The 12,117-nt window shown below is 35.3% G+C and overlaps 1 protein-coding gene across 1 annotated transcript; it reads right to left on the bottom strand.

Moving 5' to 3' along the window:
• Positions 1–8,286: 8,286 nt before the first annotated feature.
• On the bottom strand, positions 8,287–10,668 carry LOC114265732 (uncharacterized). Its single transcript, XM_028206553.2, has 2 exons — positions 10,503–10,668; positions 8,287–10,331 (listed from the first exon to the last, which is right to left on the bottom strand). Exons 1-2 carry the CDS (start codon positions 10,519–10,521, stop codon positions 8,287–8,289), a joined length of 2,064 nt encoding a protein of 687 aa, XP_028062354.2. The 5' UTR covers positions 10,522–10,668.
• Between the last annotated feature and the right edge of the window lie 1,449 nt (positions 10,669–12,117).

Genomic DNA, 12,117 nt, shown 5'->3' on the forward strand with positions numbered 1-12,117 from the left:
TAAATTTATAAATAAATAAATAAATAAGGTGTGTAGCTTTTCTCAACAGATAAATATAAAATAAATACGAAGATAATTCTCCCATCTAAAAAAAACTATTAAGATAATTCATTGAACTAATAAAGAAGTATAAGAAAATATATATATATATATATATACAAATAACTAATTTTATTAATACATAAACCATACTCACATAAAAAATGACCAATTTTATTAATAAGTAAATCATTAAGTAAATTAACAATTTTTAATGATATGAAAAATATTTTTTAGTTAACTATTTTTGTTAATAAATAAATCATTAAGTCAATTTACAATTTTTAATGATACGAGAAATATTTTTCAATAAACAATTTTGATAATTTATTATTGTATAAGAGAATTGGTTTTTTTTTTTTTTCCTAAGTATTGTGTTCAATGAAAATTTATAACAAACGGTAATTGTAATTTTTAATATTATAGGACTGATTCATATTTGAAACAAACCTAATGGGTGTATTTATAATTTGTTAAAAACTAAATGATTTATGTTTCATAATTGACCGAGAATGTTTGCGTAATTACGAAAAACCTGTTTCATGATTGACCAAGAATGTTTGCGGAATTACGAAAAAAACCTGTTGCATAATTGACCAAAAATGTTTGCGTAATTACAAAAAAAAACTTTCACTCAACATATAGGTGTTATTTGAAAAAATATTCACTCTGTTTGTTTTCAGTTTTTTGAAAACACTTTTCAGAAAATTCTACTTTCTTGTTTTCTGTATTTTTTTTTTTACTGAATTTTTTTAATATTTTAAGAAAATGTTTTAATTTTTAGATATACCTAACATAAATACACTTAAAAAGTATAATTTTTGTGAAAAAAAAAATCTTTAAAAAATTTACTAAATACCAAAAATACAAAAAAATACAAAAAATCAATATATTTTTCATATTTTTTTGTATTTATTAATTTTTTAAAATGTTTGTCAACAAATATTTTACTTTTTATATACATCTAAGTAAGGTGCATCTAAAAAAGTTAAAAAAAAATGCTTAAATTTTTAAAAATATTCACTTAAAACGAAAAACAAAAAACTCAATTTTCAAAACACTGAAACCAAATACACTGATTATTAGTTGGTTCAAAAATATCACGTGATTATATTTTTAATTAATCACAAATTACTATATTCTGTCATATTTTTTAATCATTTAACACAAAATCGTGAGTCTTATCCCCTCCACCAATTGCAATATATAGCATCACGTGAAGCTGCTCTTGGACCAACCAATAACTTCTCGTTATTTAGTAGCTTTTGCTCCATTACTTCACAACACTCAGGCTCGTTTGTTTGGGCAAATAATATTTTTAAATTAAAAATATTTTTTATGAAAATTTTGTTTTCAAAGAATATATTCGGAAGAAAATATTTTTTTTATATTTGGTGTTGGTGGTGGTGGTGGTGGTGGTGGTGGTGAAACAAAAGTGAAAGTGGAGGTGGTGATATGATAGTGGGCTGTGACAATGGTAATAGCAACAGTAATGGTGACAGTGATAGTGATGTGATAGTGGAGGTGAGAGTGTCAATGATAGTATAGTGACATTAGTAAATTTTAGTCCATAAAATATTTATTACCTTTTAAAAGTAGAAGATATTTTAGTAAATTTTAGTCCATAAAATATTTTTTACCTTTTAAAAGTAGAAGATATTTTCTGTCAATATAAACTTATTTTTTATTGATTATAAAAAAATATTTTCATTTAACTTTCATTTTTTATTAGGATAAAGTTTGAGAGCTCTAAATATAGAGCTCTAGAGGAGCTCTAATGAGCTGGCCGCCACTCATGATGTGGTGTTTGTGCCTTGTTTTTTATTTTATTTTATTATTATTATTATTTTTTTTTTTTTTGCTTTACCAGATCACCAGAGCTCAAATTAGAACTCTAGATTTAGAGTTTTGTATCATTTCTCTTTTTATTATACCAAATATCAAAAAATATTTATAAAAAAAGAAAAAGAAAAAAGGTTTTTCACCCAAACAAAATTTCAGAGTAAGTCAAAAAAGTTAAACAAATAAAAAATTATTTAAATAGATAGTCAAAAAAATTAAACAGATAGCTTAAAGGATAAAATTGAAAATAAAATGTCATCCAAAAATAAAAAATAGACTTCTTATCAAACTATTTTACAAAAAGATGAATCTCTTACCAATAAAAAATATTTACTAAATCTAATACAGTAGACAATTATTAGATAGAACTTTTCAATAAATTTCCCTTTTTTTTTTTTTTTTTTAATGAATTGTGTATAGTCTTGCACTTGGCAATCGTTCAAATTCCGCCTCTCTCAATCAACAATTCCTCTTCCTCTGTTTTGGCAAAAAAAAATTTAGTGGTGTTTTGGAAAGTTGGTAAAAAATTAACTTTTTAATTTTTTGGCTTTATTTGTGATTTTTTTGGCAAAAAGTTGGCTTTTTTTTTGGGTAAAAAAGCTGATTTTTTTGACTAAAAAAATTAAAAAGTCAAAAAACTGAGTCTTTTAACCTCTTTCCTTAGTTGGCTTTTTGGAATTAGGACCTTTTTAGTTTGGGATTAAAAAGTTCGTTTAGCAAATTTTTTATTTTTTATTTTTTTGACTTTTGTAAGAGAAAGTGAAATGATTATGATTTAAATGTAATATTTTATCTTATTGACTTATTTAGGGGTTGTTTGGGATGACCTAAATAAGTGTACTTTTTGTCTTTTTATGAAAAGATGTGCAGAAAAATAGAGAGGTGATGTGATGGAAAAAAGATAAAAAGATGGATTATTTTTTGGTTGCCAAACTTGGCCTTAGTTTATTTTACCTTTATCTATTTTTAGGCCAAGTTTGACAAGTTGCCAAAAAGTCAAAAAGTCAAAAAGTTACTCAAAAAGTTAAAAAGTTATCACTATTCACCAAAATTCAAAAATTACGGCTGCACAACTCCCAATCCTAATTTTTCCCTACACACTAATTTATACAATTTTTTAATACACATTTTTTCATAAAAAATCAAAAAGTTAACCCAAGCATCCATATTTTTTTTCTTAATTTTTTAATCCAATAAGATAAAAAATATACTTATTTAGGACACCCCAAACAATCCCTAAATAAGACATAAAAGTCGTGGGATCAATTGTTTTAGCCAATCAACTGTCACATTGCTTCACACCACTCAATAGACACGTGTGCTGATGTCTTCACAAATGAGACGTAAAAGTGGTGGGTTCAATTGTTTTTACTATTCAAATTTAAATTGGAGCATCACATAGAATCGTTCTCGTATACTTCATCCAATAGGGTGTTATTATTGCTTTAAATTATGGAATTTATTATATTTGTTTTAAATTTTTAAGAGATAAAAAGTTTTGTATTAGAATTTTAAGATACAAGTTATTATGTGTTAATTTATAAATGAAATAGAGTAATGTTCAAAGAGTATTAAATAATTTCTCTTGCGACAATTGACTAGAGTTTTGCAAAACATACACATTTTCATGAGAAGTTATTTAGTAGTCATGAACATGGCCATTGGCTATATCCTAAGAATGTTGTGATTGATTAAGGGGATACAACTGATAATTTTGTATTAGGACATGAATGAAAAGCATGACACATAATATTTGATAATTGGTGGATAACATAATCACATGGTATGCTAAAGGCAACGAATAATTTTACCATTTTAATGGTTTAAAATTGTGAACCCCACTTAGAGAAAATATATAATGATTTTCAAGCAAATTTATGGACGTCCTAACTTATTTTTTATTGACTAAAACAGTAATTCTAAATATTTTGTAATCATTTTTGAGAGACAACAATAAAATGAATAGTGCAGAGTATTATTCTAAAATTACGAAATAACTTTCTCCAAATTTGAATGGATGAACATATTCTTTAGATGAGTTTACGGTTTTAGATGACTAACCCAATAAAAAAGATGGTATTATTTTCACACAGCCTGACAAATTCATTTCCACATACACAGAACAAAACCATTAATTCAAATGAAGTTCCCACAAATAGCTGACATGCAACAACTTCAAATTCAGCCAAGAAAACCCAAAGCTCAAACTATGCATATACCAACCAACTAATGGACACAACAAGTGCAGAGCAGCCAAGTAAATCAGTTTATAACTTTGGTCTAGCAATTTTATCTGAATGGCACTACACGCCTATACAAATGGCCTTTTCAGTCGTTGGCCAAATTTTTAAATTAAATATTTTGGCTAAATTACACTCAATTATCTTGATTTTTAAAGAAATATAATAAATCCTATGACTTCCCTTTTAATTGTTTAATCTACCTTAGAACTGCATCAGCCATTGCGCGGCTACGCGGTATGACCTGAAAGTGATCATTCAAGCCAAAATGTGCCATGAGAAGCCAGACATGAGTATGAAACTCCCCTCCTCGTCTCAATTGTTGAGCATGATATCTTCCACTGCATTGGCTAGCTGCATGACACAACATTTCCATCCATACTGCATCTATTATTTCCCATCTATTATCTCTCAAACCAAGTAGTGATGCTAGCTTACACCCATGCAGTATCACAGAATTGCTCCTCTCCAGTTTCTTCTGTCCATACTTTTGAAGCAGCATATCAACTATTCTTCTTGTTAGGGAAAATATGTGATTCCCCACAAGTAAATCAATCAATGGGAATAAAAACTAATGCGGAAAAATTAAATCAAAGGCAACACAAGAATTTTTACGTGGTTCCCTCAATGTGAGGTACGTCCACGGGATCGAAATCCGATTCCACTATCAACCAAATAATTCCAAACGATTACAAACGAGACACTAATGGTCTCACAAACCACCCTTAGGTGAATTCTAAATAATCACAAATAAACAAAGAGGAAAGACCTCACAAAATAGAAGAACCAAAATCTTCAGAACCAGAATTGTAAAAGATCCAAAATAACGAACCAACTTATCTTCAAACAGCAACCAAGCAAAGCATCACTATTCTTATCACAATGATAACCCACCGAAGATGATCAATAGAAGTTAATGCTGCTGCTCAAAGTCAAACCCAGCCGAATTGATTTCCAAGTCCAATTTTTTACCCAAAATCAATTAGCCACTACAACTAGGTCTCCCGACGGCACACACAAAAAAAAAAACCAAAACTTATATTGTGAATCTAGGGTTTTGTAATCAAAACCTAATTGTATCCAAATTGAATTGGGTCTCCTCAAATATAATATATAAAAATATATTATACCTAAACCAAGTCAAATTAAAATTCTTTAACAAACCAATTGGGTCCCACACTCCAATAAGGAGGTATACCCAACAATTCTCCCCCTACCGACTTAGGTGGAGACATCAACCATACCCGCCAAAGTTCGACACTTCAAATGTTTGTCCCTCGACAAAGTCTTTGTCAACATGTCTGAAATATTATCATCTGTGTGAACCTTTTCGAGTTGTAACAATTTCGAATCTAACACATCACGAATCCAATGGTATCTCACATCAATGTGTTTCGATCTCGAATGAAAAGTAGAATTTTTACTCAAATGAATAGCACTTTGACTATCACAATAAAGCACATACTTTTCTTGCTTCAAACCCAACTCTTGCAAAAATTTCTTCAACCATAACTCTTCTTTGCAAGCTTCTGTAATGGCAATAAATTCAGCTTCGGTAGTTGAGAGAGCAACACATTTTTGTAATTTAGATTGCCATGCCACAGCTCCCCCTGCAAAAGTCATCAAATACCCCGAAGTAGATTTCCGAGAATCAACATCACCAGCCATGTCAGAATCTGTGAACCCATCAAGCATCGGCTTACCATTCCCAAAACACAAACACACCTTCGAAGTCCCTCGAAGATACCTTAGAATCCATTTTACCGCTGCCCAATGTTCTTTACCCGGATTAGAGAGAAAACGACTCACCACACCAATGGCGTGAGCAATATCCGGCCTTGTACAAACCATGGCGTACATCAAAGAACCAACTGCTGAAGCATAAGGAACTTTCAACATCTCTTCTTTGTCTTTCTCACTTATAGGACATTGATTCGAACTAAGCTTGAAGTGACCCGCAAGTGGACAACCAACCGGCTTTGCTTTATTCATGTTGAACCTCTCAAGAACTTTCTCAATGTAGCTTTCTTGAGACAACCAAATCAGCCCCCCTTTGCGATCACGAACAATTTTCATACCAAGAATTTGCTTTGCCGGCCCCAAATCTTTCATAGCAAAAGACTTGCTCAACTCCAATTTCAACCTGTTTATCAAGGTAGAATCTTGACCCACAATTAATATGTCATCAACATAAAGCAAAAGAATAATAAATTTACCATCTGGAAAATTTTTCACAAACACACAATGATCCGAAGTGGTTTTAGAAAAACCATTATTCATCATGAAAGAGTCAAATTTTTTGTACCATTGCCGCGGGGCTTGCTTGAGACCATACAAACTTTTCTTCAATTTGCAAACAAATTTCTCTTTCCCTTTTTCCACAAAGCCTTCCGGTTGCTCCATGTAAATTTCTTCTTCAAGGTCACCATGAAGAAATGCGGTCTTCACATCAAGTTGCTCAACTTCAAGGTTCATACTTGCAGCCATGCCAAGTACAACCCGAATAGAAGACATCTTTACAACTGGTGAGAAAATTTCATCAAAATCAATACCTTTCTTTTGCCCAAAGCCTTTCACAACAAGACGTGCCTTGTACCTCAGATTCTTGCCATCATTCTTCAATTTGAAGACCCACTTATTTTTCAGAATTTTCCTCCCTTTAGGCAACTTCACTAAATCATAAGTGTGATTTTCAACTAAGGAATTCATCTCCTCTTCCATGGCCTTTTTCCAATCACCTTTCTTTGCATGCTCAATTGCTTCTTGGTAGCTCTCAGGCTCCCCTTGATCAGAAATCAACACAAATTCATTGGGAGGATACTTTCTTGAAGGTTGTCGGTCCCTTGTAGATTTCCTCAACTCAAGTTGTGGTGACGGTACTTGAGTTGGATGCTCTTCCTCAATTTCTGGCTCATCTTCATTAGGATTAGCATCATCCTCCACATCTTCAATGGGTGGCTGCACATCTCCCCCGTTTTCATCATCAACTGAAGATGAAGGAGATAAATCCATGTCAATGAGATCACTAGCTTTTGGCTCCGGTTGATCACCTTTGCCAAAGTCTTCAATTGTTTGGTCTTCAAGAAACACAACATCACGGCTTCGAATGACTTTCTTGTCGACCGGATCCCACAATCTATAACCAAATTCATCACGCCCATAGCCAAGAAAAATACATTGTCTTGACTTACTATCAAGCTTGGACCTCTCATCTTTTGGAATGTGAACAAAAGCTCGGCAACCAAACACTCTCAAGTGCTCATAAGACACATCTTTACCGGTCCAAACTCTTTCTGGAACATCACCATTCAAAGGATAGGAAGGAGACAAATTGATCACGTCAACCGCTGTCTTCAATGCCTCACCCCAAAAGGATCTTGGCAATTTAGCTTGTGAAAGCAAACACCTTGTTCTTTCCACAATTGTGCGGTTCATCCTCTCGGCAACTCCATTTTGTTGAGGAGTCTTCTTAACTGTCTTTTGGTGCCGAATACCTTGGCTACAACAATACTCATCAAATGGCCCAATGTATTCACCACCATTGTCTGATCGGATGCACTTCAATTTCTGCCCTGTTTCTCTTTCAACCATGGCCTGAAAATGCTTAAATACTTCTAGAACTTGATCTTTAGTTTTTAGTAGAAAAGCCCAAACTTTCCTTGAATAATCATCAATGAAAGTAACAAAATAAAGTGCACCACCATGTGTTCTAACTTTTAAAGGACCACAAACATCAGAATGAATCAACTCCAAAACATTTTCTTTTCTAGAAACAACATTTTTATGAAAAGAAACTCTATGTTGTTTACCCGCCAAACAATGAACACAAGTTTTAAGATGTGTACCTTTCAAACCGGGTAGAAGCTCTTTCTTGAACAAAACTTGCAGCCCCTTTTCACTCATGTGCCCAAGTCGCCTGTGCCACAATTCAGTAGAAGTATCATCTTCAAGTGTGTTGACAACACCTTTACAAATTTTTCCTTGCATCGAATAAAGTGTATGAGTCTTCTTACACTTAGCCACCACCAAGGAACCCTTTGTGAGCTTCCATATTCCATCACCAAATTTGTTGTTGTAGCCTTCATCATCTAGTTTCCCGGTAGAGATCAAATTGAGGCGAATGTCGGGAACATGCCTCACATCTTTATATTTTAAATTAACCAACTTACAAACCACACTCCAATAAGGAGGTATACCCAACACTTCTAGGGTCTTTCTTCTTCTGTTGCTTCTGGATGCTTCTGCCGGCGGCTGGTGGTGGCAGTTTCAACCACCACCAACAGCGGCCGCTTCTTCTGGACTCTGCCGCTGGCTGCTGGCTGCCACCGCTGCCACTGCCACTGGCGTGGCTACTAGATGTGGCGTCTAGATCCTCCTTGTCCTCGTTCTCATCCCCGGCCTCGTCCTCCGAATCTCCCTCCTCAATTAACTCTCTTGGCCTAGGATAATTGTCCCTGATGACCTCCTTTTCAAGGAAGTCCCCTAGCCCGGCATAAATGTCCCGGAACTTGATGTGTGCCATCCCAAGTGGCAACATGTAAGGATGCTCGACTAGGAGGTAAAGCATATATCGTGACAAACAATTGCCTATTTCATTAGGTTCGCGATCTTGGTAGTACATGATTTCTGTAGCAAGGTGCCAAGTAAGAATACTCTGGTCGAACTCCAATTCGACACTCCACTCAAGATCATGATCATTGAACCATTCTATTGTGCGGCCTCCCCTCTGCCCGTATATAGCTTTAAGATTTGTGTCGTAGCCATACTTTTCCGTCCATCGCCTAACACTGTCATGGATATCTTTGAAGATTCTGCCTCTTAAATCAACTTTGCTGAGTGATATAGGAGTACTCTTGTATTGGATAGTATCTAGAAATTCTTCAATGCCTAGCATTTTTTGGACTCTAAGGCAGGGGAGGGGGTTTTCTCTCGAGGCAAATTTTAGCAGACTAAACTGAGCAATGGAATTCGACCACCTCCGTTTTGGAATCGCCCAATTAGTTAGTGGTGAATGTGAAATGCACTTGATTACTCGTAAGATGGTGGTATTCTTACGCTTAATTAACCAATAAGCAGTTTGGTCGGAGAGAATTAGTTGCAGAAATGCCCATAACTCCACGAGAAGAGCGGCCGCCAACAATACCAAAGTTATGGTACGGTCAATCTTGGAGTGGTGGCGATGTTTCTCTGTGATTAGTATTATCTCATGCAAAGATACCATCAGCAATACAATGAGGGTCAGAAATATTCTGATGAATCGTCCAGCAATGCCCCAAGCAGAGTAGACTATCTTTGCCTTTGTGTAGCGCAAATCATATATAAGCCCTAGTTCAATCTCAATTATCCTGAATGCCTTGCTCGCAGACATGGCGTGGTTTGCGAAGATTGACCAGGTTGCATACCCATCTTGGAAGCCAATTACAAGATCTGCAAAGAGACGCTTGACCATCTCAAGAAACCCATATGCTGCAAGTAATTCGTTTCCATAAGGAACACATTCAAGTGATGATGATGGAATATTATTGGTTAAATGATTCGGCACGTCAACCTCAAGAGTTTGATGTGGTGTGACATGGTACCCCTCCATTTGCTTCAATCTACATTCCTCCACAAGCTTGGATTCACCAGAAGGGATATCTGGAATCGAGTCCCTAAATTTGTTGTCACTTGCCCAATATAGAACCCACACTCTTTCACAGTACTTGACAAGCCCAACATAGAACATTACAACAAAGAGTAGGGAAAATAAAGAGCTTGTCCAAGCCAAAACGAAGATGTACATTGTGGTCATTGCTTGGGCAACTACTCCAAATGAGTGCCTTTTCCACAACTCATTGTCTTCCAAGGAGTAAGCAGTAATTGCATCTGTGCCACCCAAGTGTAACAACATCATTGGAGCCCAAAATGCTAATAGCTCATACTCTGGACCAAAAGAATCCTTCCTGCAGATGTCTCCAAGATTATTTGAGAGTATTCCAGCGGCCATTATCGCTACCGAATCGGCGAGTAAGTAGGCCGTCCAAACAATGATTCTGATCCATGTTCCGGCAATATACTTTCTACGATTGCCCAGAATGACAAGAACTATTTGGGTAGTGAGGCTAAGTAGAATCATTACTCGCAATTCCCATTCCTTCCACAGTTGCCTCAAACTTGGAGGAATGGACTCCATCGTCCTCCTCTTGTTCATTATAATCATACTGCCAACAACTGATCAAAAACTCATATGCATCAGTTACTAAATGCAGAAAGAAAAAGGAAAGAAAATACGTAGTGCAGATGAAATGTGAAAAAATTGATGGTTAATGAAGGGGATAATGATTCTGCAACATGAATCTAACAGCATGGTGATTACCAAAATCTGTTCTATTATATTAGTACCTGCTTGCAACAACATCATCGGTTTGCTTCCAGAATAGCTGAAAAATGCAACCTTTTTTTGTCAAATGGGTGCTTTCTGAACGATATGATTTCTTTTGTGATTGGGTGTTTAGCTGTGGAGAGAGAAAGAATGAATCCCGACTGAGACTAGGCTCAGTAGCCAGAGGCAGTTGACCAAGAATGTTTGCGTAATTATGAAAAAATCTATTTTATGATTGACTAAGAATGTTCATTTAATTATGAAAAAACTTATTGCATAATTGACCAAAAATGTTTGTGTAATTATAAAAAAAAACCTTCACTTAACATATAGGCCACCATTAATAAATTATCAAAATGAAAGGGCAAAATCGGAAAGAAAATACGAACCTCAAGCAATTAGGCGGTTCTTATATATATAGATATATAGATAAACCACAAGGGGGTTTGCCTAGTGGATGACGACTGAGACCTGGAGGTTTGCTCCCTCCCAGGTCTCAGGTTTGAATCTCTTAGCCAGCAAACACATACTTTGGGGCCACGGACCACAAGGCGTAAGCCTAGTGATCCCAGTTTTGCCACTTCACTGAGTATGTCAGGGATCAAGCTGCCCGGTCAACTCGCGGGGGTCCAGAGGGCAGCGCCCCTGGGCGGGTCCAAGGGTAACACCTCAGGTTTGAATCTCTTAGCCAGCAAACACATACTTTGGGGCCACGGACCACAAGGTGTAAGCTTAGCGATCCCAGTTTTGCCACTTCACTGAGTATGTCGGGGATCAAGCTGCCCGGTCAGCTCGCGGGGGTCCAAGGGGCAGCGCCCCTTGGCGGGTCCTAGGGCAGCGTCCTGGCGGGGTTAAGGGTCAGCACCCTCAAAGCAAAAATGCAAAATGCATTAGAAGTTGCTTGTCCGCTCGAGTGGCCGTTTATGCGTTCGAGCGGAGAATGTTTGGTTCTAGACGTTTGGCATGTCTGCAAAAGTACTAGGAAAGTGTATTTGAAGCTCGAGCGGGGCTTTCCACGCTCGAGCGGACCATGTATTATATCAGTTCGTAAATCGGATATTTCAGATCACTTTTGTATATCTCTCTCTCTAAAAACATTTCATCTCCCTTCTCTCTACATTTCCCTATGCCAAATTGGATCAAAACCTTGATTTCTCAAGATCCATTAATGTTCTGCCATAGGTTCTTCATCAAAGTTGGTTAACTTCTGAAGATCGAGTTTCGACACCGTTGATTTTGGAAGTTTCATCTCATTTCTTCTTCAGAACTTGAGGTAGGAATTTTCTTAGAGTTATATATATATATATATATATATTTTTGCAAGATATATATGATTTTCGAAATTATCTTTCGATAGCTTTGAAATTGATTGTTGATTCAAGAAGTTGAGCGATTTTGAAAGTGGGTTTGTCTCTTGTTCTTTCAGAATGATCTTATGAGTTTTGATCTTCGTTGATTGATGAAAAGATGATTTTGGAAAGTTTTCTTTCAAAAGATTTGAGTTGTATAGTTTTGGTGAGAAAACTTAGAATTTGGGAATTTTTTTTAAAGAGACTGAAAATCCATGAATGATATTGTTATATTTATTTTGTGTGTCAAAATAAATGGATGTTTGGAAAATTTTTTGTTTACATT

Source organism: Camellia sinensis, chromosome 3, assembly GCF_055761805.1.
Source record: "Camellia sinensis isolate YWXY chromosome 3, ASM5576180v1, whole genome shotgun sequence".
NCBI lineage: Eukaryota > Viridiplantae > Streptophyta > Magnoliopsida > Ericales > Theaceae > Camellia > Camellia sinensis.